The sequence below is a fragment of the Ramularia collo-cygni genome (assembly GCF_900074925.1).
Source record: "Ramularia collo-cygni strain URUG2 genome assembly, contig: RCC_scaffold09, whole genome shotgun sequence".
NCBI lineage: Eukaryota > Fungi > Ascomycota > Dothideomycetes > Mycosphaerellales > Mycosphaerellaceae > Ramularia > Ramularia collo-cygni.
In genome coordinates this window covers 319788-343737 of record NW_019716263.1, presented here as the reverse complement: position 1 = coordinate 343737, position 23950 = coordinate 319788, and the positions used below count along the sequence as shown (strand labels likewise).

Sequence of the window (23950 nt, the reverse complement as noted above, 5' to 3'; positions counted from 1 at the left end):
TGAGAAATTAAATGAGGAATCGAAGAAGACTAGAGGAGTGATGTTTTCTTACTCCTTAGAAAAAAAACTACCCTACTCGATAGATAGATGGTTAGATAGATGGATGGATGGATGGATAGATTAACAGGGGCTACTATGGTTTTTTTTTTTCTCGTGGAAGGGAAGCTTTAAGGGTAGTAGTAGGAAAGTTCTTCGCTTCTCTACTTGGGATGGTGATATAAGTATTTATTGTATCTTGGACTTGAGATGGATGTAGGGAGGTTTGCTTATACGGTGCACTTCGAAGGCTTTTTCTACCGAAGGCTTTTTCTGTCGAAGGCTTTTCCTTACGAAGAGGGGGTGGTTAGAGATTAGTATGCCTAGGCGATGCTCCAGCTGCCTCCGTAGCCTGTCTTCGGCTAGAATTAAGGTGGGAGGGGAGTAATTTGTTCATGAATTCAAGGTCTACGTGCTCGGGATGACGAGGTTGTTCTATTCCGAATCGGAGTCTGACCATTGCATGAATGATGTCGCTTCTCATTCAGAATTGAGGTCTTCAGGAGCCATGGCGATAGTTTGAGCACATGATGGGAGTGTAATTTTCAATGATCGTCAGCGTCGTGATTATTAAATAGTTCTGTACGAATCGCAACTACAGTATTCCCCCCAAATCACACCATGGAAGTATCACTCGATGTCCTACGCTCTTTGGCTGTATACACCGTTCCAATAGGGCTTTGTAATCCAGGACTGTTCATCCCCGGCCCATCCAATCCAGGGCTGTGCAATCCACTCTCATCCGCTGTATGCCGATCAGCGAACCGTTCCACCACAGGACTTTTATCCGGATTCGATGAGTTGGTTCCTCCCCTCAACTGATGAGTATCCGACCTGGCAATGATGAAAGCTCCATCATCCTCCCTAGGCGGCAACTTTCCATGCCTCAGAATAAATGCCCATCCTTCCAACATACTCTTCCTCACCAACAACAACGAACAAGCCATCCCAATTACCCCCGCCATCGCAAAGCTCGCCAGAAAAGCCTTTTCGTTCAAAATACTCGGGATCCCTCGACAAGCATCCGGATCCAATCCATTAACAACAAGACAAGTCGCCCACTCCACAATCCGATCATCATGCTTCCCCTCCGAAATCCTCCTCGTCAGCCTTGCCTGCTCGGTGAAGATCCCCCCATAAAACACCGAGTTAATAATCAACAACAAACACAACCCAATACTCCTCCACTGACTCTTCATAATCCTCTTCAATCGATTCCACGTAACCTTGGCCTTGGTCCCCTGCGTCCCAATCGTCTCCGCATCCGCAGATTTATGATATCCTCCCCCAGTATACCCCCCATGATGCGGCCTGGTACTAACCGGCGCCCCTCGAATGACATCTCTCAAATAAATCCACACACAATACCCCGTTGTCCACAACTGCAACAAACCACTCAAACACGCAAAAGCCATCAACCACCCCAGATACGTCAAATAGGAATTCTTCTGATTGGGCAAACACATGGTTCCCAAGCGAAAACTCACGCCCGTCACCGGCATCGTAACAGCCAACAGGACGGCGGGAACACCCCATCCGAAAATCTGAATCCACCAGTACAGTTTCCTGACATTATACACTCCCCAACACAATTGCAAATGTATCCACAAACTGCGCAATAGAATCCATACACTAGCCATGAGCGTCCCAGCGATGAAGAGGGCGCCGGACCACGCGCACGACAGGCTGGAATATTGATCTCGAGGAGTGATGGCATTGTAGCAGAATTCCGGGGTGGTTGCTAGCGGGACGATGAATGCCAGGGAGAGGATTATGAGGGATACGCAGAGGCCTATGGAGAGGTAGTGGGCGTGGGAGAGGCGGGAGGGGAGGAGGGCGAAGGTTAGGAGGATGAGGGTGACGGAGATTAGAGAGGGGACGTGGAGCCAGTAGGAGGCGCGTAGGCCGCGGATGAAGGCTGGAAGAAGAAGAAGAAGGATTTAGCTGTGGGGAAGAGGTTTGAAGGGGGAGGGGGAATGGATACCGTTTGTGTAGATCCAATTGTGGTCTTCGCAGGGGAGGCAACATTGGAGATCTGGAGTTGGGTTTCCGCAGACGCGGCCGGGGATCCAGCCGCCTGTTGGGGGGAAGTCGGCGGAATTGATGAAAGGGGCGGGGCAGGACATGATGGTCGACCTTTTGGATTATCGTTCAGCCAGTGTCGAGTCTGAGGAGAAATGAAAATTGATCGGGCGTGGACGACCTACTGGACGGTAGGCCGAGTTTCCAGGATGAAGCCGTCGCTGGGGTGTGCGCAGGTGAGGAATGTATGTTTGCGCTTTGATGGTTTGCGGTCAGCATTCCTCGCCACCACCACTACGCACGTGGGTCCACAAAGAAGCGTATAAAGGAAATTTCTTCACGACATCTGTCTGATTGGATGGACTTGGAGTCTTTGGGTGTTTTTTTGCAGAAAGAAATGTAGCGGTCTCGCTTGGGTTTTCTGGTGATTGGTCTACTCCAGCTCGAATGGGTGACATGAAAGAATGTGCCTCGGCCGGAGGGGATAAAGGGGATCTATCTATCCTCGTGTATACATCCTCGCAGTAGGTCGAATATAATTGGGATCTTCATTGCATTATTGTTGCGTCTGTTGCGATGTTGGAACTGTCTTCGGTTGCTTGCCTATTTGATGAGCGAATGAGAACCCCTATACATATTCACTAGCCTGATTGCTAAACGGCTCCACATCATCACAAATCAAGTGAGTGAATCCTCCAAAGTGAATGGTTTCGAGCCAGAGATCTCAAAGTCGGACCTGAAAATATTTCGCCCAAGATGCCAAGGCGCACGTGAAGTGTTGCTTGCTGTTTGGCAGACGTCGACTTTTCGAGGGTGGGTAACTTTCAAGCTACCTGATGTATTGATATCGCCCTTCCCCTCGATATTTAACTTGCATGGTACCGAAAAGTGAGCGCCAGATAAGGTTGTAAACAGGGGAAGATGATGGAAAGGTTGCTTCGCTCGTAGCTCGCCGCACAAGACCTAGATACTCCGCGCTGAACGAAGTCCCTACGGCAACGTGGAGTTTGAAGAGGTATATCGAAGTTGCTTGCCGTACGATATGATATATCTCGACAATATACCCCCCAGCTTCTCTATCCACACCTCCTCCACCAAGGCTCGGATGGTATCATGTCTCCATCAAACGTACACCCTCGATGGCTTTCAAGCTATCAAGACCCTCCTGAGGCATATTCCTGAGTATCCGATTAGCGTGTTTACATCCCCCAAACTCTGCGCTGCTAACTCCAGGGTTGGATGGCACATACTCGGGCAATACGTAAATTGGTGGGAATGTCTTGAGCGTCATGATGCGTTCTATAGAATGGCCATGCTCTTCGAGGATCCTGGGGAAATTTCTCAGTATGTGAAGATAGCTCGGTATATCGGGATGTAAAGAATACTTTGCGACATCTTTGTTGTGCTCGTTGAAGACGGAAGGATTCTCAAAGACAAGTCTCTTATTAAGGTCACAGTAGTCAGCAACCGGTTTTTTTCAAGATGAGGGAATATTTGGAGACCTGGCGAGGAAGGGTGTGCTTCTGGGATGCATACCATCATGATGATAGATTGCTGAGKTGGTTTGTGGTGTTTTGGTGAAGAGTTGTTGATGCAGAAGATATAAGTACAGCTATACAGAGGAAGAGCTGGTCTTTTATATCCATCTCCATGCTTTGAAGTACCTAATCATGCAGCATTGACATGGTATCGCCCGTGGAAATCTGTCCGACTAGCCTCTCGTTCAATGGTACGTATGCAGCTGTGCAAGGACCTAGTCGAGATAAGAGCTATCCACGATGTAGAGAGCCCCACTCTACCTTGCAGTAGAGCTTGTATTGGATGTTCGTTAGTACCTAGCCTACGAAATCGCGAGCCAAGAGCAGCTTGCCGGATCATCGCAACTATACACACCGAACAATCTCGAAAAAAGATATCATTACATTCGTAGACGAACTAGAGTCAGACGTATCGATTGCGGATCATAAAAACGACGTATACAATCTTTTGCCTTCTAGCATTTGCTACTACGATGCGATGCATCCAACTGTGGAAGCGAAACGGATGTCGTTGCGAACTCAGCTCCCCGCCATAGCTCTACTCCAACTCACATTATTGACTAAGTAACAAGTAACAAGATGCAAGATGCAAGATGCAAAAGGGGACGTCGACGTTATTCCGCGGCGGATAACCTCATTCAGTGCCGTTCCACGAGCCTCACAGTCTGCAGTCTTGAGCTCCTAGGACCGACCCCACGCCATACCAAAAGAGGAAAGTACACGACCAAATTCTACCTCTTTGGGACGAAAAAAACCACAAAGCTGACGCCAAGCCAAAGCGGTCTCGAGGCATTTGCTCTGTCTTGTTTTTTTGATGATAGCGAGGGAGGAGTTTCTGCTATGACTTGTTGATGATGCTTGTAACTATGAAGTTGAGTCGATGTTGTCGATTTACCCATCTAACTTGCGCAAGCATTTTTCCGGCGAATAGGGATTGAGGACTTTGGTCTTGGGAGTATCTCAGTGTAGTGGACGAGGTCAGTGAGTATTGAAGGAATCGCTGAAAGATTCTTGACAGCCAAACAGGACGACTTTGTTACGTAGAACTAAAAATCCACATCCTCCTGCTCAGCAGTAACATGAACGCCCCTCAAAGCCCGCAAGCTCTCCTGCGCCTCGACAGGAAGTCCCCTAATAGATAGATCAGATCCCTTTCTCTCCTTCAAATTCTTTTCGTGACCGTGTTGTTTGTAGCACATACCGCATAAGAAGATAATTCCCACTATCTTTAGCAACTTCATCCAAGTCATAGCCGTTCTCCACCAGGACTCTAGAAGGCGAGCATTAGCGTGTGCAAGAAAACTTCCATTATGCAAAGGATTGGAAATCTTGACTTTTCAATGGTTCGGGAATGATTCATCATTAAAATCATGCTGTCGAAGCTGATTATCAGAATTTCCTTTTTTTTGGAGATTTAGTCATGGGCGGATTGATTTATTGATAGCTTGTAAAGGGGAGTGAATACTCACCTCGTTTTCAGGCATGGTGGTAATCGTTTGGGACATTATTGAAAAAGTCAAAGAAATGATTTGTTGGGAGAGAGTGCGGAAAGGTGTTTCAACGCGTTCCAGCTGTTCATCGATACTTAATGCTCGAACTTGCTTCCCCTCCTCGCTACGTTCTGGTGTGTGATAGGGCTTGTGTGGGGGGAGCTGGGAGCTAGCATTTCTGTGCGTGATACCATATGCTGGTACGCCTACACCCGACGGTCCGGTGGGTAATTACCAAGGCTTGGAGCTCTGGTTATTTTCTGACCGCTGAAGTTTGGTTTACGACAGTTCATGTATACACCTGCCTGTTTAGCGAAGTCACTCCCAGCGACGAATCACTCAGAGAAAACGAAATGGACGACAAGATCTTTACCACTGAGTGGTTGCTTTGTCTTGATATTCCAGGACACTGTTTCTCAGACGCCTTCTAATCTCCTTCAACCTCTCCAAATGCCCAAACACCTTCCAACGCGATCCCTCCCACACTCGTCCGCGTTACTCTCATCGTGTGTCCCTCAGCCAGACTTCGCCGGTCTGTTTCTCATCTACCCCAGGGGGAAGCATGCATTGAGAACAACCTTTGCTCACAATACACCCGACATCAAAAATCCCATTCAACGACGCCAACTCCACATCAAATCTTCAGCCACTCCACATGCTGAAAAACGGCACTATCAAATCTCAATCAGCTCCAGGTCTCAAAGTTCATTTTTCCACTGAGCCAAGATCTTACTCGATATAGTACGAGGACATGGCCAAAGATGTCTGCTTTTGCTAACAGTATGTTTCCGCTCAAGTGATTCACTTTCCGCAATACTATTTGAAAAATCAGCTTTTTTGCAGGAGCACGCATGAGTTTCCAGCGCAGTTCGTACTCATCGACAAATTTATCGCAAGGTGATCTAGGATCATTACCCTGATCGAAAAGCCWTAACAGGACCTGAAACTACATCCGAAGATTAGCAATGAGTTGTTTTCAATATGGTTTCGAGTGGAGATTCTGAATAACACATAACTCTTCTGGGTTGTAGTGTGCTTACCATTGGCATAGTAGTAGTTATAGCAATTTGCGAAGGCATAGCTAAGTGTGTGATGAACAAAGGAGAGCGTAGGCACCAACCAGCCTATATAACCTAGCCTCTTCCTAACACTTCTCGCATCGGTGATCCAGTCATGTCGAATCCTCACTTCAAGACGGTGTGACACGTTCTTATTAATCAAGACATGCAGTAGAAATATGCATCCCACTTCCAGTCGATACCCGATACCAGTACATCACGCAGTAGCAAACAGGACCCGCTCTCAAATCCTAATCTAGAATCAGCGGTGTGTACGAACACTCACATGCGAATGAAAAGAGTCGCCTACGCGAAACATCTCTCCTCCTGTGGTTGGTTCCCTTGATGCTTATCCCACTGCAACGGTCAAGGAGTTTTAGATGGGCTTGCAGATCAAGTGCACGTGGTGCATACATCCCCACATACCATGTGTCTCATTTCATGGTTCGCCAAGTTGTTAGACGAGACAAACCACGGCTCGAGATTTAACWTAACTGGTCGAGATGGCTCGAGACCGGTAGCTGCTGCGGTCCTGCAGGACCGGGGAGTTCGGCTTTGCGGTATGCGTTTCAGAGTCTGTGTCAGCAGACATTGTTAGACCACCACTTGATACTTCGCCATGCGACATAGCTGATGAAATGCTGCTTGACTTTATTGGGATAATGCGAGAGAGTGCCTCATGCGGAGTATGGTTTTGCCAAGAGAAGATTGATGCGTGACGAGAATGAAGCTTGGGACAGGAAGAGATGCTTTTACGTGTGCACCACGTGAAATGGCGGACAGGTTGATACTCGTTGTTATGATTTACTCATTATTACTCCCGGCGTGTGATGTATTCACACTTTAGTTGCAAGAGTCTCTGAAGCACGAGTAACACCACAAGATATTGGAGGGCAGGCCACGGATTCACGTACCATCCCCTCCGGTACGACTCGGTGATGCTCAACGCAGCGTGACCTATATTTTGCCTTCATTTCCCAAGCATTTCCCATGAGCGCAATTCCTCCTGTTTGCCCTCGACGGCCGCATTTTGCATGTTCGCTTCTGGCTTTCCAGGCCAACTTCACTTTCCACCTCCACTGGTCAAGTTATTCGCCGTCATAGACACCGGCACGGTCCCATCGAGTACCGGCAGCAATGACCTGGCGCTCTGTCTCGCGGACTGTGCCATCAAAGCATCCATAATGACCAGAGCGGCCATGCTCTCCACGATCGGGACCGCACGCGGGATGACACAAGGATCGTGCCTGCCTTTTGCCTCCAAGACACCCTCGGACTCGTCGTAGGTGACGGTASCCTGAGCCTGGCCAATTGTGGCTGGAGGCTTGAACGCCACCGTGAAGTAGACGTGTGCACCATTTGAGATGCCTCCTTGAATGCCGCCAGAGTTGTTCGTCTTGGTGGTCAATCGCGGTCTGGGTGGGAACTTTTTCTCTCCCTGTGCAACATTTGCTTCGCTGGGTGCTTTGATGAACGGGTCGTTGTGAATGGATCCCGGCACTTCACATCCTCCAAATCCACTTCCAATTTCGAATCCCTTGGTTGCGGGTATGCTGAGCATTGCATGTGCGAGCGTTGCTTCCAACTTGTCAAAACACGGCTCTCCCAACCCACTCGGACAATTTCTGATGACACAAGTCACTGTGCCACCGATGGAATCATGCTTGTCTCTGTACTCCTCAATCAAACTCTCCATCTTCTTTCCGGCCTCCTTGCCAGGGCATCGAATGGGTAGGTTGGCATCGACTTCCTCCCGGGTGATTTTATCGATCAATTCGAGGAATGCTGGATTCTGCGCTGCCGAGGGGTGCTCTCGTGTTGCAGGGAAGAGATGCTCAGGGCCTACGGAATTGGTAAAGGCGACAATCTCCACCCCATGTGCGACGCGGAGGTATTTCTCAGCAATGGCCCCACTGGCAACCCGTCCGATTGTCTCCCGGGCGGAACTACGCCCACCGCCACTGCTTGACTTGACGCCGTACTTCTCCAAATACGTCCAATCGGCGTGCGAGGGTCTTGGGTACATGTCCATTGTCGAGCTGCCATAGTCTTTTGGTCGCTGGTCCTGGTTCATCACACGCATTGCAATGGGTGAGCCCAGAGTGATGCCATGTTCGGTGCCGGACTGGATCTCCACCCGATCCTTCTCGTCGCGGGGAGTGGTGAGGGCCGACTGTCCAGGACGACGGCGAGTCATCTGCGGCTGGATGTCATCTTCGCTGAGCTCAAGGCCAGGCGGGACCCCGTCGACGATACATCCGACTGAACGGCCATGCGACTCGCCATATGTGGTGACGCGGAAGTATTGACCAAAGGTTGACATTTTGGGTGATGTCTATTCAATGTTCAATGGCTGGCTCGGTGAGTCGAAAAGAAAGTGAGTGGTCCAGGTCCCAGCAGCTCGGCGACTTCGGCGTCATCGATCTGCGGGCCGTCAGATCGCCCCTCCTTCATCGGTCACCGATCTTTCACCACCTTCTTTACACCGCCATCACCTAGGCAGCATGGTATGTGAATCGGTGATAACAAGATTTACACGATATGGCCGTGTGCTGCAGTCCGAGACCTGCATACTCAATTGTCGGATACCGCATCAGCCTCCAATGCGTCACCAGCTAACGACACTCCGGTCCAGCAAACAAATAACCAAGTCAAGTCATAAGGTATTTTTTTCACGCATCATCATTTCAAACAGTCTATCTCAAGCATCAAAACATGTAAAATCGCGAATTTGACAGCATTCAATGTCTTTACACCCTTCTGAAAGCAACCGTAACACCACCAACTCCCCCCTCGAACTCTCTCGGCGCCATTATCTCAGCTACCTCACTCCTCTCCGCCGGCTCCAACCCCTGAGGCATCTGTGACCACAGAGACCGACTTTCATCCTTGAATGTATAATGCAATTTCATGGCGTCCCCATCTCGAAATTCCTCGGCCTGGTCTGGATATCTAGCATCTTCTGGAGATTCTGCATTCTCCGCCACAGGATGCGATTTACTATGCAGCTGACTATCAGTAGGACTACGAGGGTGACTCCTAGACTGATGCCAAGTTTGTTCACTGTCGATTGGCTGACGCCGATGGAGACGAGAGCTGAAGTTGTTGCGCTTGAGGTTGATGGAGTTGTAGCAGATTTTGGTGAGTTGATGCTGGTGGAAATGTTGCATTGGCGACGTTAATGTGGCGTCGTATCGTAGACTTCTTTACCTGAAGATCGCCGGTAAGAGCTGACCTTATTTTGCATCTTTGCGTTTGAAACAAGATCGATCCGCATCGTAACTTCATCGCAACACCAGAACAGGGGAGTACTGGGCCATCAGCAGAGCGTGAAGCCGAGACGCAGCTTTCGTAAAGCCTCGTCGTCACCCGGATACTACGGGTCACGCWAAGAGGTGACACAATGCCTACAACGCCTAATAGCTGCGATAGTGCAGGACATGTCAAGGTCGAAGCCGCCAGCTCGCCGGTTTCGAGATATGACCATATCTCGCACTTCGAGACGCGGAGATGGAGGTCCATTAGGTGCAATGCAGTCCATTGCGGGCATGATCGCTGTTCGATCTGCGGGATCCAACAGTCGATACCATATCATTATTCCGGGAATCCCTCTGATGAGTCGACTTTTTCTTCACTGTGCAATCCTCGTGGTGATCAATCGTAGCATTCATCGACCAATCTTATTCAAGAGACCTTGCCACGAGAGGAAGTGTACATCCGTCCTAGGCTTCAATAGGGCATTCTTGGTGACTTGCACCACCACACAGGGAACAGCTGAGCATGGATTCAAGACTTCACCAGAGAGAAGGTTCATGCTGGGAAGTCTCCAGGGCTGTGAAGACAACCTTGTCCTCGTGTACCTGGATTTCGTCCTGGTGGATGTGCCTCACGGCATCATGCACAATATCGCACAACTAGGCCAACAAGAGGTCTGCATCACGGCCAAGAACGATAACAATACAATAATAAGGCCCCCTTGTCCTTCACTCAATCTTTCTCACTCACTTTTAAGCTTTCTGAGTAAGCACAAATGGCCGCCACCAAACGCGAACACGTTTAGACCGTGCTCGGGTCTATCGCCCTAAACGCTGTAGGCGCCGAAAATACAACCGCGCGTGCGTGTGTGGGCACAAGCAACCCTGCGGCGCAACGGTTGTTACAACGTTACGTCGAGGATTTACAACTCTGAGTCTAATGCACGTTGACGAACCAGGGATTTCAAGAGAGACAGAATCGATTTGTGCGTACAGGCATCGCTGTTTGACGGAACGCCGGGCTTTGCACAAGCATCGCCAACGTAGCTTCGTGAGCTTAATGGGGTACAGATCTGCATTCGTGTGGTACGTTTTTTCTGAAGTCTCTCATTTACGCCTGGGACTGATTTCTACTGCTGAAAAAAGAGGCGGCCAAGCTGCGGTTGGCGACGGGACGAGCTTCGTCCTTTGAATCCTTCCCTGCTTGGCACATTTCCCGATCAACGTCATCGTTGTGAAAACCAGGATCGTTGCTTGGATGCACCCCAGGCAGAGTTTGTAGAGCATCCAATGACGGGGTGATTAGCTGGGTATGGTGTAAAGTAAACGCACCCGGTGGTAACTCCGTCCAGCGTCCCGTATCTACCACGGCCTAATTGGTATTGGAGCACAGAAGGACTTTGATAGGAAAGTCTGCGTGTTTGGCGTGGGTTCGCGGAGCAATTCGGTCGTATGGCGCTCCGATATCATGACACAGACTTTGCTGCAAGTGCGGACACTACGTGGGAAAGGCCCACCGCACCCTCAAAAGGGTTCACTCTTCCTGCAGAGGATCTGTGCCCCAGATAACCAGTAACCTAAACCTTCGAGTTGCTTGCTGCGCGTGGTCTGGATCCGATCGCATCCTTCTTGTGGTCGTGTGATTGCTTTCCTCCATCATCAAACTTTCCATCAAGAAAAGAAGCTGCCCCGGCTGCTGCTGTTGCTGCTGCTGCTACTCTCCTCCATCGCTCAGATCGACATACCGGATCCACTTCTGTCAAACTCTGCCAACATGTCGCTCCAGCCCTACAGAGTCAGCTCAGAGGGAAGCTCCTCGGTGGGACACAACAAGACCAAGGATGAAAAGACCGACTACGATACCGAGTTGAACCTCACCCAACAGACCACCCTCCATGAAGGCGAGCAGAAATTCCACAAGCTGGGCTGGAAGCGCCTTACCGTCTGCCTGATCGTCGAAGCCATCGCGCTTGGTTCCCTCAGTATTCCATCCGCCTTTGCGACTCTCGGAATGGTGCCCGGTGTGATTCTCTGTGTCGGTCTGGGTCTCATTGCCATCTACACCAGCCATGTCATTGGCCAAGTCAAGCTGAGGCATCCGCATGTCATGGACTATGCAGATGGCGTGCAGCTCATCTGGGGCAAATTCGGGTACCATCTCACTTCGGTCATGTTTGTGCTCTTCCTGGTGTTGCTGGTTGGCTCGCACGTCCTGACCGGAACCATTGCATGGATCAGCATTGTCGGCAAGGAAGATCTCAACGCTCTGATGTGGGGAGGTGTATCGGCCATTATCCTGCTGTTGGTCGCCCTTCCTCCCACTTTCGCCGAGTTTGCTATCCTGGGCTACATCGACTTTGTCAGCATCATCCTCGCCATTGGTATTACCATCATTTCGACCGGCATCCAAGCCCACAACAGAGAAGGAGGCCTTGGTGCTGTGGACTGGACTCTCTGGCCAGCTGCAGATACAACCTTYTACTCGGCCTTCCTCTCCGTCACCAACATTGTCTTTGCCTACAGTTTCGCCGTCTGCCAATTCTCCTTCATGAGCGAGATGCACCGACCTCAGGACTACATCAAGTCCATCTGGGCTCTGGGTATCATTGAGATCTTCATCTATACCATCACCGGTGCATTGGTGTATGCATTCGTAGGCAACGGTGTCCGATCTCCCGCGCTTCTTTCAGCATCTCCTCTTGTCGCACGTATCGCATTTGGCGTCGCTCTCCCAGTCGTGTTCATTTCCGGCAGCATCAATGGAACCGTCGTTGGAAAGTACATCATGGGACGCGTGTTCAAGAATTCCGAGATCCGCTTCATCAACACCAAGAAGGGTTGGGGTATCTGGATCGCTCTCATCACATTCATCACCCTCATCGCATTCGTCATCGCAGAGGTAAGTTCTTCCAAGCCGCCACGGCGTTGTGTGCGATTGATGCTGACTGACTGCAAAACAGGCAATCCCATTCTTCAACGCACTCCTCGGTCTGATTTCCGCGCTCTTCATCTCCGGCTTCACCTTCTACTTCCCCGCGCTCTTTTGGTTCCAGCTCGTAAGGGAGGGCAAGTGGAACAAGGACCGCCACAACATCATGATGTCCATTCTCAACGCCATCGTCTTAATCATCGGACTCTTGGTTCTTGCCTGTGGAACGTATGCCAGTGTAGAGGATATCCTTCACCAGTACACTGATGGCGAAGTCCGGAGTCCTTTCAGCACGGATTCGAAATCTTACGCTTGAGCGCGAGGATAGTTGTTGTTGTTGTTGTTGTTGTTGTTGCTGTTTGTTTGCTTGCTTGCTTGCATGCGTGTGTGAGCGACATTGGGACGGCGCTGAAGGATTTTGGATGTCTTGAATATGTTGAGGGCTTTGAGGAGTCCAGCTGCATCGTTGGAGGAGCTGTAGATGTCTGTAGGTCATGACCTTGATGAAACCTCTTTGAAATGAGAAAAGGTGGTGGAATACCAGTCTGTTCTGCATGCTGTCAGCGTGGTGAAGAGAAAACGGTGATTCTATACATGCAAAACGACACAAAATCCAAACTTCTCTCATCCCATCTTACAGGTCAGCAGAAAGAAGCAGAGAGAATCGCRTGTACTGAGGGAATTGTACGTGTAGGTGTGAGCTGGATGAATCTCACGCCCTACCACATGAATCCATCCGCCGTTCCACAATTTTGTCTTTGGAGCCAACACAACTCAAATCTGTCTTCAGACGCACATGTCACAAGGCACGCGGCGTGGGGATCCTATAAAGAATTTCCGCGGTGGGCGAGCAGCGAGAAACCAAGCGTTCGTCGTTCCTTATCGGGAACTTTTTTTTGGCTGGCTCTCTGCCTATCTACACGCTAAGCATTAACTTACTTAGCCACGGCGTTGATTGATTGCCTAGCAGAGCAGAGCACCTTGGCCTAGATTGTCTTGGTATGGATTGATTGCATTGGAAAGACGAGAATTGTGCAAGGGAGATATTTGATATCGTTATGCTCTGCTAGGGTAACGAACGCCTGCTCGCGCGGTTGCTTGGCTATCGAGACATTCGTTGCAATGCCAGCGCATCATTACACATCCATTCATGACATTCCATTCATTACAATCCCTGCGCCTGAATAGTCCTCTCACCACGAAGCTCTCCTGGCGATACATTCCTCAACAACTCTTTGGCCCACGCAGCTGCTGCTGCCGCTGCATACGGCTGCCACGCCTTGTTCTTGTGGGAGTCGCAATAGTCGCAGATGCCACGCACCACTAAACAAGGAAACTGATTCATCAGCCCAGCGGCTTCCATCTCAAAGCAGAGAATGCCACGGCCTTCCGCAATGGTATCCCTCTTCTCGGCGTCCTTCATGACCTGATTCCCCGAGGCGATCGTTCCGTAATGAACTTTTGACCTTGCATTAAGTCGCTCTTCGCGGTATATTTCATGCTCAGCATCGCAGTTACGGCATGTGGCTTCCTTCTTCACATGTCCAAACTCGGGCTTGAAGAGGCGATCCTTGGCTGTTGGTCGGCGGGCGAATTCTGGTGAATCATCGTCGAATGCTTCGAAAGATTTGAGATATGGAAAGAACTGGCTCTTAGCAGCAGGCGTAGATCGTAGCTTGCCGAGGCTTGAAAGCAATATTGTCGGTGGCAGGTTGAGGATACCCGTCTCTTGGAACTCGCCTCCCTGTATCGCCTTGCCGTAGTCGTACTGGATGACCTACTCAGGTGTCAGCTCTACTCTCTATCATGAGCTGATCAACTCACTCCACCGTTATTGTTGTCCTTATCCGGCCGACTGACGACAACGTCGCCAAGGCGCACATCATGATCCTCGCTCCATACTCCTCCACCAACCCCAACTAGCAGCCCAAAGCGCAAAGAGGGGAACATCGCGCCCATTTCCGCAGCTACACTAGCAGCAGGACCAGTGCCCATCTGGGAGTCCGGTAAACAGCCCATGACTATATTGTGACCATTCATCTTCCCAAAAACGTATTGGTGTTTAGCGTTTGGCAAATGCACATCTTCATGTTCTTCATCCAGAAGGAGTCGGGATGCTTGCYATTCGGGGACTGGCAGAGCACATATCCATCCCACATTGTAGTCTTCTCTACGCAGTGTCCGTGGTCCTGCAGGCACGCTTGTTGGTTTCGCGGCGTTGTGATTGCCGCCATAGTTGTTTACGACGTTGCCGAAGACGTGGCCGTTGTGCATTCTTGATGAATCTCCGGCCTTCTGGTGGCTCCAACGTCCGCCTTGCCCAGCCATGTTTTATTGTCGTCTCTCGGAGGGCGACTGACTATGTGTATGTCTTTCGGGAGTCCGTCTGCCAGATCACGGTATGCTGTAAGATGCGAAGACCTCTGTGGCCCGGCGCAGCTCTTTATAGCGTACGAGTGGCTTGCCCAACAAACGAACATGGCTGAGGCTGAGCGATGGGGCTCCACTCAGCCCATCCTGCGAGCTGCATGTTGGCAATTGTAGCTGCCCGCTTCCGGCAAGCGACGATCGCCAGTCAACATCCGCCCCGCGGTTTGAGTATACTGTGCATGAGTCTCAATGTTCATCGTTGAGACAGCTGATGCCGTTCCTGGCAGGCCGTTGTGAAGGAGAACTGAGGTATGGACTGTAGCTGTGATGGAAGTGGAACGACCTAGACCACGGCTTTTGAATCGCAGTCTGATTGGCTCGGATACGTCCGGCACTAGTTGAAGTCATCGAAAATCGATTGTCCTCCCTCTACAGGAAATTGTTCGACTTCAGCGAGAGCGAGAGCGTGAAGGGCGGAAAACACCGCGATTTCCGCCCTCACCTTGCGTGTGATTACCAAGATGGCAGCCCGCGATACTACTGGCTCGGATATGTCCGGCACTAGCTAAAGTACAGATAAATTCATGGTCTTCTGAATCTGCACCCACCCTTCGAGTGCTGCTGTTGAGAGAGCGAAAAGGGCGGAAAGCGCCCTCCCCTCAAGTAAGATCTTGCGTGTATTTGTACACAAAATCGCAACATCATTGGCTTGATTAAATCCACCGCTAATCTTCAAAGCTTCCGTGGTATCTCAGTCTCGTCCCTCCATCTGCACCCGCGATGAACATCCTTGACATCAGAGTACGTCTGCTACCAGAAGCCATACACCTTGCCCGTTATCTCCGATGATCAATCCGCCGCACAACTACATGCTCGTCCTCGGGCCTGCYAAAACATTTACTTGGTCAGAACATCTTCTTTCCATCTCCACCTAACGTCCGAGCCAYGGAAATTCTCATCTCGCTCGAGCCAACGGCCCTGATCCTGCTCTCCCYCCCACACAAATACCGGCAAGCGAATCGACTCTTGGCCAGCAGGACTAATCACAAGCTCTTTGCTCATCCTTGAGAAACCACCCCTCTCATAGAACCCCGTTGCCTCGAGGTTAGCTTCCAGATGTATTGGCAGATTCTCGCTCATCGCCAGCTCCTTGCCCCAATCTATCAGCTTCCGGCCCACGCCTCGGAATTGTGCGTTTGGCGAGACGACAATCAGATGTACATGAAGACAAGCAGGATGTACAGGCTGCTCGCTCCCTTGAAATACAGCCATGAAACTGTTCAAGAATTGATAGTCGATGCTCTTGTCCATGGCGTATCTGTACCACTTCCTCTCCGCCCAGATCAACTTGCCTTCCAGCCAGTTCGCCCATGTACTCTCGCCGACCCACTTTTTATACAAAGAAGTCTCGGAACCCTCGACACTCCAGCATGCGAAACCCAGGAGTTCGCCAGAGGACGCATCTTCGGCCACAATCATTCGCATATTCGGCGTAGCGAAGCGCTCTCGCATGATGTTGAGCCGCCAGTAATAGTGACTTGTCGGATACTGGTCTTGCAACGGTGCCATACGTCTATGGAGCTCGGAATTCGCATTTGCAGCATTACCAATACGAGCCAGTTCTGGTATATCTGTACGCCGGGCGGGCCGAAGAAGCATGTTGTTTGACATCTTGAGCAGGTCTCCCGGATCTGGAATTGTGAAAATGAGTTGCACCTACGATGAGGTGCGATCTTTTCTGGAGATGAATACTTAACAGATCTCCAGCCTGAGTCACTCAATGGATGTAACGCCGAACTCCGATACCCATGGCTTGAAGGATTGCGAAGGCCTCTCGCCCCGCTTCGACCTGGCAGCCTTCTCGCTTATGCATGCACTGGAGACTGACGCATAAAGTTAATAGTCGGACACGCCAGGATGCAACACAGCAGGTAAGTTTGGTAAGTTCCGTGCCTCTGCGCGAGCTTACTCCTCGACGATTTTGACGTCATCTCCTCTCACTCGAGACACTGCACGGAGCCAACCTCGTAGGAGCTTGATGGACGTTCGTTCATAAAGAGTCAAAGGCCATGGGCCGTTTCTATCATTTGATTACTATGTACAGCGTTCGTCTGCATTCAGCCATTAGGAATCATAACATCATTTGCGTCCTGGGTGTGGAAGAACATGGTATCGGGTTTCCGTTGCCGACACTMAGACACAGTGGAGGTCAGTGCCGTGGTAGTGGCAGTTCTGTTGCGGGCGATTAGTCTTCACGTTTCAAAGAAAGAGAAACGGGGAAGTTCTTACATCTGGTAAGCCACTTTCTGTTGGAGTTGCCTCAGCAGTGGTGGCAGCGGCGCTTGTAGCAACATCGGACGAAGTTGGAGTTGGTGTTGTGGAGCTTGATGCAGAAGACATGGCAGACGTTACAGCAGCAATCGGCCCCGTCGGTCCAGGACATCCCTCACCAGGCAAGATAACGTCGTGTGCCCAGACGTCCAAGGCAAAGTACTGGAGTCCGTCTGAGTCGTGTGTGATGTTTGCGCTGTTGAGCGTAGCATTGCCAACGAGCTCGTCGTAGCCGTCGGCGAAATGTTCAATATACTCCTGGCCGAAGGCTGGGACGTGGTAAAGGCGGTGGATCAGATCCGAGGCCCAGAATGCGGTGCGGCTACCTTCTCGTACATTCCRGCCTTGAGCGCATACCTGCGAGAGCATGCGGCGTGTAGCAAAACTCGGCTCGCAGATCACGGTCTCTGAGGTTGCGTTCTCGCCTCGCCAATGGCCGGCCCAGCCTGGAAGAAGGTTAGTTTATAGTGCTTCTCGATGGTGTTTGGTACTAACTTGGGTTCATGGCGCAGTTGCTGTCGGGATCATCGCAGCGAAACAAGGCACCAGCCCTGTCACTGCTGACAATCACATCATAGCTCCCCAATGCCTCGACCGTGGGACGGTTGCCGAACCACTTGCGGTAAATGGCACTGTTGTTTCCCCAGCGGGCAATGTGTGCCTTCGCGTGCTCTGCAAGCTGAACAGCCTCGTCCAGACCTCTCTGAAGCTGGTATCGCTCGGAAGCATTGCAGCTTTGGTGGATGTTGAACTCAGTAACGGCGCCGGCGTTCCAAGGCTGCTGGAGAGTCACAGCGAATGGCTGGGCTTGACGCTTCTCAGCCGGAGTTGGGATGGCTGAGACTGCCACAGCGGAAAGGAGGAGGGATCGAAGGGTCAACATGGTTGCACTGCTATGTATGGAGACGGAGAAGAGATCGATGGTGAGATTTGGTCTGCATACACTGGACAAGGGCACCTCTTATACGACAGCATCATGGCTGCTGTTCTTCGCTTCCAATGTGCAGGGGCTTGGGCATGAAGCAAAATACCAAGGCCACTATGTTGGCCGAAAGCGGTATCTCATCGTCTGGTTCGCTTGGCATTGTCCATCAGGGTGCTTCATGAGAAGAGTTTTCTCCATTCACACCCGCGTGGGATAAACGTTGAGGCTTTTACGCACGTGCGTCCAACGTGTCGCTGACGTGCATACGATCATTCCAGGCACCAGGTCCGAAGTCATCGTGGTACAGCCGGGAGGGGACTTTTCCCATTGCAGAAGATCAGCTCCGTCCTCTACTGGAAAGATAGCTATGCGATTCCATGTCCGGTCCGCATTGTATCAACCATGGCATTGCCACACGCGAGAGAGTCCGCCTCACACCGTCTCTTTGTGGTCAAAGGAATCAGTGTTGCACCCGAGCGGTCGTTGACCTTTCGATCGGTCTACGGACCGACGGTGATGGTCCAAAGAAAGTGCTCGTCAAGCCTGTTAGAGAGTGGGAACCGCAGGCCTAGCCGGCACCCCAATGGCTGCCAAGGACTTCTTCTCATCCACGGCCGTAGATCGTTCGTCACTCTTGTCAACGATGCTGCGAACAGACATCTCGTCTTCATCAAAACGTCAGAAATCCGAGACTTTGGCGTTGAGTCTGATTCTTGTTTGAATCAGCCCAGTAAAAAGGCGTGAACATCGTTTTTTGTTCATACTGGACTCAGAGTCGTTCCATTTCTAGGTTGATAAGTAAGCCTGAATAGAAGTGCTGTAGGTCCGAGTGTGGTATACCAAGAAGCCAAGGAAGCTTGCCCAGCACAACCTTGATGGACATATCCACCCAGTCCCACGCTTCCACTCCATCCAGATTCTTCTCTGCAAGAGGAAGATTCGGTTAGCCACTCATTCCTCAGTGCTCCAACTCGGCGGTCTGGGCATGCAATGCACTTGACCAGAAACGAAGAGTCGTCCGCGGACTGACCATCAAGGTCCTGCTGGGCGCTCTCGACCTACCGTCWGGGCATTGCAACCCTGCCATCAGCCTCGTGGGCGGGCCTCATGTTCGGCTGGCGGACTAAGATGGACTCTCAAGGTCGAAACTTCYTTTGTAATATCTGTACATTTGTTGTATTGTAGTGCTACAACAATTCCTGCCGGTTTCTCGATCAATCACATCACTAGCAAACGCAGGCACGACATGCTGTTGAACGTATTGGCTATTGCGGCGCTCGTACTTCATCGCGTAGATGCGCAACGAACCACCTACACCGGATGTAGCAACCAAACCATCGGCAGCAATGTACTGTACGGATGTCTAGGTCCTGCTGGAACGAGAACGGTTTTCGAGACCTACGCCGCGACTACAGTTCCCGCCAGCACCACGGCAGCAAGTGCCCAGACGACGGCAGTGACCGGATGCCATACGCACTCGGGTACTTCAGGTGTCTTTTGTACAAATGGCGCGGGAACCGAAGTTTCAGTGGCAGCGWCACCGACTGGCGAAGCTCCTGCAGCATATAGCGGGTGCCATGCCCATGCTCCTGGAGAACAGTGAGTCTCCTGTCTTCCCTCGTTTGCTGCTATGCTAATCATACCTGTAGATATTGCTTCACAGACGAAGGCGAAGATGTGGCGGTAGTACCTGTTGGAGCGGAAGCTGCTCCTGCCGAAGAGGAGGAAGCCGGTGAAAGTCAGCATTGTCACGATCACGCGGGAGTACCGTGAGTTGAGCTCTATTGTGTCCACGCCGCAATTGCTGACTATTATCGTATAGACATTGTGTCGGTGGAGCTGCCGAAGAAGTGGACTGCGGTATGCCAGATCGTGACTACAACAAGGGCTTGCGAATCGGCATGATCTTTGTCATTCTTGTAACGAGCGGAATCGGTGTCTTTGCACCGCTGATCCTCACCAAACTTCCCCTGGGAAACAACGTGCTGGGCAATATCTTGCTGGTGGTCAAGCAGTTTGGTACCGGCATCATCATTTCAACTGCCTTTATCCATGTAAGTCACTTGGACGGAGTTGTCAACAGACATGCTGACGTCTTGACAACAGCTGTACTCCCATGCCCAGCTTTATCTCAGTAATGAGTGCATAAATTGGCCAGTGTACTATGAAGGTACAACCTCAGCCATAGTAATGGCAGGGCTATTCCTCTCGTTCCTCATCGACTACGTTGGTCACCGTATCGCCGATTCGCGCAAGCCAACGATTGCAGGGGACGCATCAAGTGCTTCCTCCGCAGTTGCGCAAGATCACAGCGAGAAGTCTGGCACTCAGACAAACAAGCAGAGCCGCAACGCCTTCTTACTCATGGACCACCATCACGGCGGCGACAACAACAAGCTCTCTGTCTCATTAATGGAGGCCGGTATCATCTTTCACAGCATCATCATCGGACTGATTCTGGTTGTGACACCGGACAGCTCCTTCCGGACACTCCTAGCGGTGGTAGTCTTCCATCAATTCTTTGAAGGTCTCGCTTTGGGAGCACGGATCTCGCTCCTCCCAAACACTTCCATCTTCCCGACCAAGTTCGCCATGGCGTTCCTATTCACTCTCATCACTCCTATCGGGATGGCCATTGGGATTGGCGTTTTGGACTCGTTCAACGGGAATGACCCAAGCACTATGATTRCTTTTGGTACGCTGAACGCGATTTCGGCGGGTATTTTGATCTGGGTTGGTGTGGTGGATATGTGGGCAAGAGATTGGGTTGTTGAGAARGGGGGATTACTCCACGCCGGTGTTGTCAAGACTATCAGCTCGCTGGTAGCGCTCATGCTGGGAATGATTTTAATGAGTGTGCTGGGCAAGTGGGCGTAGAGGTCGCTGTCGTGTATGGAGTGTAGTATGTTGGCATGAACCATGACTAATGATGGAATAATAGATGACAGCTCAAATCGAAATTGAGTGCTATGATAACGTGCGCCCACGGTCCCAACGTGCAATGTACGTCTGGGTTCCTGGGCTAGTTTTGTGATACAAGCTTCAAGCAAGCTCGTCTTCGGAGCGGTCATCCACTCCTCCAGCTTCTGCAACTTCTTTGGCGAATTCTGCCTGTCTCGTTGGTCTTCGATCGACGGTGGGCTTTCGTTGCTCCTCTAGCACCAGGTCCTTGCCCGAACGAGTCATCTGGTTTGTTTCCGGCATTTCTAAACTTGAAGCAGCCATCAGAGCGGCTTCCGGTCTTGAATTGGGAACAGAAAAGTGCCGATGGCCAGATTTCATGTCATCTATCTCGGGGGGCATGCTCCCATAGATCGATAGGATCGTGCCCTTCCGTGCGGGCATGCCCGACATCGACCGACATCGACTGGCTGTGACAATGACTGCAAAGCATGATCGWTGTACATGGAACATTCAAGATAGAGTCTTACCATGTTGGCTTAAATATGTTAGCTTGGGGATGTTTTGCTTACAGATGCAGAGGGGATGGTCTGAAATCTAACAGGATGTGATCCAATTGCAACGACTGCATGKCAAGAAGGGTGACCATTCCAACTCAAGCCCAGAGATCAACTAACTTGCCGGCTGCCATGTGAGAGGCGCGAAGATCGGCCTGTACTGTAAGGCTCAGTCCCATTTGGGCACATGCCTTTCTTGCGAGTTCATAAGGTCGCCGTGTTTGCCGACAGGAGCACGGAGTCGTCACCCAGGACTTTGCGAGATCCGAAGCTTGCGGTTACAGGGCACTCTGCCGCTTTGAGATATGCCGTTCTAGACTTCTGCCAGCGTCGAGCTTTCACCTCGATCGCGCCAGGTGTTGGTGAACTAAGATCATAGCGATTGACGACAATGCTCGTGTATACACGTGGCGMAATGAAAGGTCCGCGTCATTCTGGTCTTGATATTGAGGAAGGGCGGGGTGAACATTTTGATGATTCGGCAATGTGTGTGTAGTTGGCGACGCCACATGGCCAAGAATGGAAAGCATGTCTTTGCCCCGCRAGGATCTGCACGTCTTGGCAAGAGCCCTGTTGTCGATCTAAAAGCAACGGCCTCGCATGACAAACACACAGCCGTTGAATGTCAATGACTCGATGGTGTGAAGAGATGCCACGATCTCATCGCTACCTTGGAAATGAAGTTATGCACCCACCAACAACACTGCGACTGACAGTTTCCAGTGCTTCGTCGTTTCAACCGTTTCTTTTTGCTGGTACTGCCCAGGTGGCCAAGCAGACCCCTATWGCATATACCTCTTCYCCCTCGAGATTATGACGTTTCATACCAGATAAACTTCAACAGAGAAAGACCCAAGCCACACCAAACGAGGAGTAGGCGAACCAGGCGCACGCTAGTTGGTCTCCTTTACCTTCATTACCGCCATTCCCGTTGCATATACATTTTCGCAATCGTCTTTGCGCGGTCCCGTTGCGGATCCTGCGATTTATCAACATGCTCACTCTCGCATCGTGGACGGCCAGCATTGCGCTGGTATGCAGCGCTGCAAGCGCTTCGCCAGTGGCAAGGCAGGATGATAGATTTACATACTTTCCTCTGAAGACTCCCCTGGCGCTGCCTTGTGATCTTACCACCGGACAGGATGGAAACATCTATGTAAGTTGACGATCGCGACACGTTTCCATGCCTCGTCTCTTGTCTGACCTTTCCGCGTAGGCCGATACATTCACTTCGAACAAGATCGTGCAAATAGATCGTCCTAGTGGAGAGTTGACCGAGTATGACATCCCATACACCATTCCAGTCCTCGGTCTCGATGTCCTTCCAAGTGATGCGCTAGGCAGAGTTGCTTTGTCTTGTGTTGTCCAGCCTGGAAAGAATGGAGTGTGTATTTGTCTCCGTGCCGACTCATGATAGTGACTAACCCGCTGGCCAGAAAATCTACGCTGCTGCTGGTGTCAGGAATGAGTTTGTCATATTTGATCCCTTCACCAAGGACATGACCGTCCTGGAGACTGGTAACCCACTTGGCAATTTGGAGCCATTTAACGATGCTTGGCCAGGCGAGACAGGAGTCAGTCATTCCCGGCATGGACTTTGGATGCACTTGGTTCTCACTAACGCTCTCCCCAGATGTGGTTCACTCAGACCACCGCCAACGTCATCAACCTGTGAGCACTATCCACTCATATTGTGGGAGTAAGATTGACTGACCTTCATCAGCATCGACTACAACACGAATGAGATCAAGAACTACACCGTGCCGACYCCCCTTGCTGGTCCGCTCGGTATCATCGTCGGATCCGACGGCGGTATCTGGTTCTGTGAATTCTTCGCGGTATGTGACATTCACCCTTCGCGACGGCATCATCTCGCAAGCTGACACACAGTAGAACAAGATCGGTCGTCTCAATGCCACCGATGGCACATTCAAAGAATACCCACTCCCTCTCGACCTCTTCACTCCCGCCGTAATGCGTGCCGAGACCGAGGGCCGCTACCTCTGGTTCACATCTCTCGCCGCCAACGCCATCGGACGTATCGACATGTGCACTGGTGAAACCAAGACCTTTACCGACCCTAGAGTTGGCGCCATTCCGATTGAGGATACAGTCGACAGCCAAGGCAATAYCTGGTACTCCACCTTGACTCGTAACTCGCTCAACTACCTCACTCCATCGACCGGTAAAGTCACCAGTATCAAGCAGCCAGGCACTGGTGTTGATCTCGTTACGGAATTGCTCCCGAGCTTGCCACCTGTTTCCAACATTGCGATGCATTACGAGAAGTCGGATAACAGCATGTGGTTTACTGAGCAGTTGACCAACCGAGTCGGCCGCTACCAAATCTGATTCACAACAGCATGACGCCTTTATGATCATTGCTGCGTTTTAGACGAAGATGAAAGTTTGTACATACCTACTTCAGTTCTTGTCCATATTGACCTTACGAACGCAATGATGATGCTCAAGAAAATTTGCATCACCTCTGGCTGTGCTCATTAAGCACGGCTTTCACTCTGAAGTCTCCGATGGGCGA

The 23950-nt window shown here is 50.9% G+C and overlaps 13 protein-coding genes; 3 read left to right on the top strand and 10 right to left on the bottom strand.

Moving 5' to 3' along the window:
• Positions 1–650: 650 nt before the first annotated feature.
• RCC_06215 (uncharacterized protein) lies at positions 651–2162 on the bottom strand (the record flags this gene model as incomplete). XM_023771477.1 has 2 exons in its annotated part: positions 651–1954; positions 2021–2162. 2 exons carry the CDS (start codon positions 2160–2162, stop codon positions 651–653), a joined length of 1446 nt encoding a protein of 481 aa, XP_023627245.1.
• Positions 2163–3169: 1007 nt separating this feature from the next.
• RCC_06214 (uncharacterized protein) lies at positions 3170–3600 on the bottom strand (the record flags this gene model as incomplete). XM_023771476.1 has 4 exons in its annotated part: positions 3170–3236; positions 3309–3386; positions 3444–3499; positions 3595–3600. The coding sequence occupies 4 exons, from the start codon at positions 3598–3600 to the stop codon at positions 3170–3172; spliced, it is 207 nt and encodes a 68-aa protein (XP_023627244.1).
• Positions 3601–4642: 1042 nt separating this feature from the next.
• Positions 4643–5080, bottom strand: RCC_06213 (uncharacterized protein; the record flags this gene model as incomplete). XM_023771475.1 has 4 exons in its annotated part: positions 4643–4727; positions 4798–4866; positions 4931–4995; positions 5066–5080. The coding sequence occupies 4 exons, from the start codon at positions 5078–5080 to the stop codon at positions 4643–4645; spliced, it is 234 nt and encodes a 77-aa protein (XP_023627243.1).
• A 704-nt stretch (positions 5081–5784) lies between these two features.
• On the bottom strand, positions 5785–6165 carry RCC_06212 (uncharacterized protein; the record flags this gene model as incomplete). XM_023771474.1 has 3 exons in its annotated part: positions 5785–5902; positions 5962–6032; positions 6127–6165. 3 exons carry the CDS (start codon positions 6163–6165, stop codon positions 5785–5787), a joined length of 228 nt encoding a protein of 75 aa, XP_023627242.1.
• A 1042-nt stretch (positions 6166–7207) lies between these two features.
• RCC_06211 (probable chorismate synthase) lies at positions 7208–8467 on the bottom strand (the record flags this gene model as incomplete). The annotated part of the gene is made up of 1 exon (XM_023771473.1): positions 7208–8467. The coding sequence occupies one exon, from the start codon at positions 8465–8467 to the stop codon at positions 7208–7210; it is 1260 nt and encodes a 419-aa protein (XP_023627241.1).
• A 427-nt stretch (positions 8468–8894) lies between these two features.
• On the bottom strand, positions 8895–9314 carry RCC_06210 (uncharacterized protein; the record flags this gene model as incomplete). The annotated part of the gene is made up of 1 exon (XM_023771472.1): positions 8895–9314. One exon carries the CDS (start codon positions 9312–9314, stop codon positions 8895–8897), a length of 420 nt encoding a protein of 139 aa, XP_023627240.1.
• Positions 9315–11172: 1858 nt separating this feature from the next.
• On the top strand, positions 11173–12643 carry RCC_06209 (probable neutral amino acid permease; the record flags this gene model as incomplete). XM_023771471.1 has 2 exons in its annotated part: positions 11173–12297; positions 12359–12643. The coding sequence occupies 2 exons, from the start codon at positions 11173–11175 to the stop codon at positions 12641–12643; spliced, it is 1410 nt and encodes a 469-aa protein (XP_023627239.1).
• An 849-nt stretch (positions 12644–13492) lies between these two features.
• Positions 13493–14346, bottom strand: RCC_06208 (related to Pfs domain protein; the record flags this gene model as incomplete). XM_023771470.1 has 2 exons in its annotated part: positions 13493–14104; positions 14152–14346. The coding sequence occupies 2 exons, from the start codon at positions 14344–14346 to the stop codon at positions 13493–13495; spliced, it is 807 nt and encodes a 268-aa protein (XP_023627238.1).
• Positions 14347–15594: 1248 nt separating this feature from the next.
• Positions 15595–16356, bottom strand: RCC_06207 (uncharacterized protein; the record flags this gene model as incomplete). The annotated part of the gene is made up of 1 exon (XM_023771469.1): positions 15595–16356. One exon carries the CDS (start codon positions 16354–16356, stop codon positions 15595–15597), a length of 762 nt encoding a protein of 253 aa, XP_023627237.1.
• A 480-nt stretch (positions 16357–16836) lies between these two features.
• Positions 16837–17911, bottom strand: RCC_06206 (related to Major allergen Asp f 2; the record flags this gene model as incomplete). XM_023771468.1 has 3 exons in its annotated part: positions 16837–16929; positions 16987–17474; positions 17524–17911. The coding sequence occupies 3 exons, from the start codon at positions 17909–17911 to the stop codon at positions 16837–16839; spliced, it is 969 nt and encodes a 322-aa protein (XP_023627236.1).
• Positions 17912–19199: 1288 nt separating this feature from the next.
• RCC_06205 (related to Fe2+/Zn2+ regulated transporter) lies at positions 19200–20830 on the top strand (the record flags this gene model as incomplete). XM_023771467.1 has 4 exons in its annotated part: positions 19200–19552; positions 19603–19722; positions 19776–20007; positions 20060–20830. The coding sequence occupies 4 exons, from the start codon at positions 19200–19202 to the stop codon at positions 20828–20830; spliced, it is 1476 nt and encodes a 491-aa protein (XP_023627235.1).
• Positions 20831–20995: 165 nt separating this feature from the next.
• Positions 20996–21307, bottom strand: RCC_06204 (uncharacterized protein; the record flags this gene model as incomplete). Its single annotated transcript, XM_023771466.1, has 1 exon — positions 20996–21307. The coding sequence occupies one exon, from the start codon at positions 21305–21307 to the stop codon at positions 20996–20998; it is 312 nt and encodes a 103-aa protein (XP_023627234.1).
• A 1098-nt stretch (positions 21308–22405) lies between these two features.
• RCC_06203 (uncharacterized protein) lies at positions 22406–23763 on the top strand (the record flags this gene model as incomplete). XM_023771465.1 has 6 exons in its annotated part: positions 22406–22567; positions 22628–22795; positions 22848–22985; positions 23045–23082; positions 23135–23249; positions 23305–23763. 6 exons carry the CDS (start codon positions 22406–22408, stop codon positions 23761–23763), a joined length of 1080 nt encoding a protein of 359 aa, XP_023627233.1.
• Positions 23764–23950: the final 187 nt, after the last annotated feature.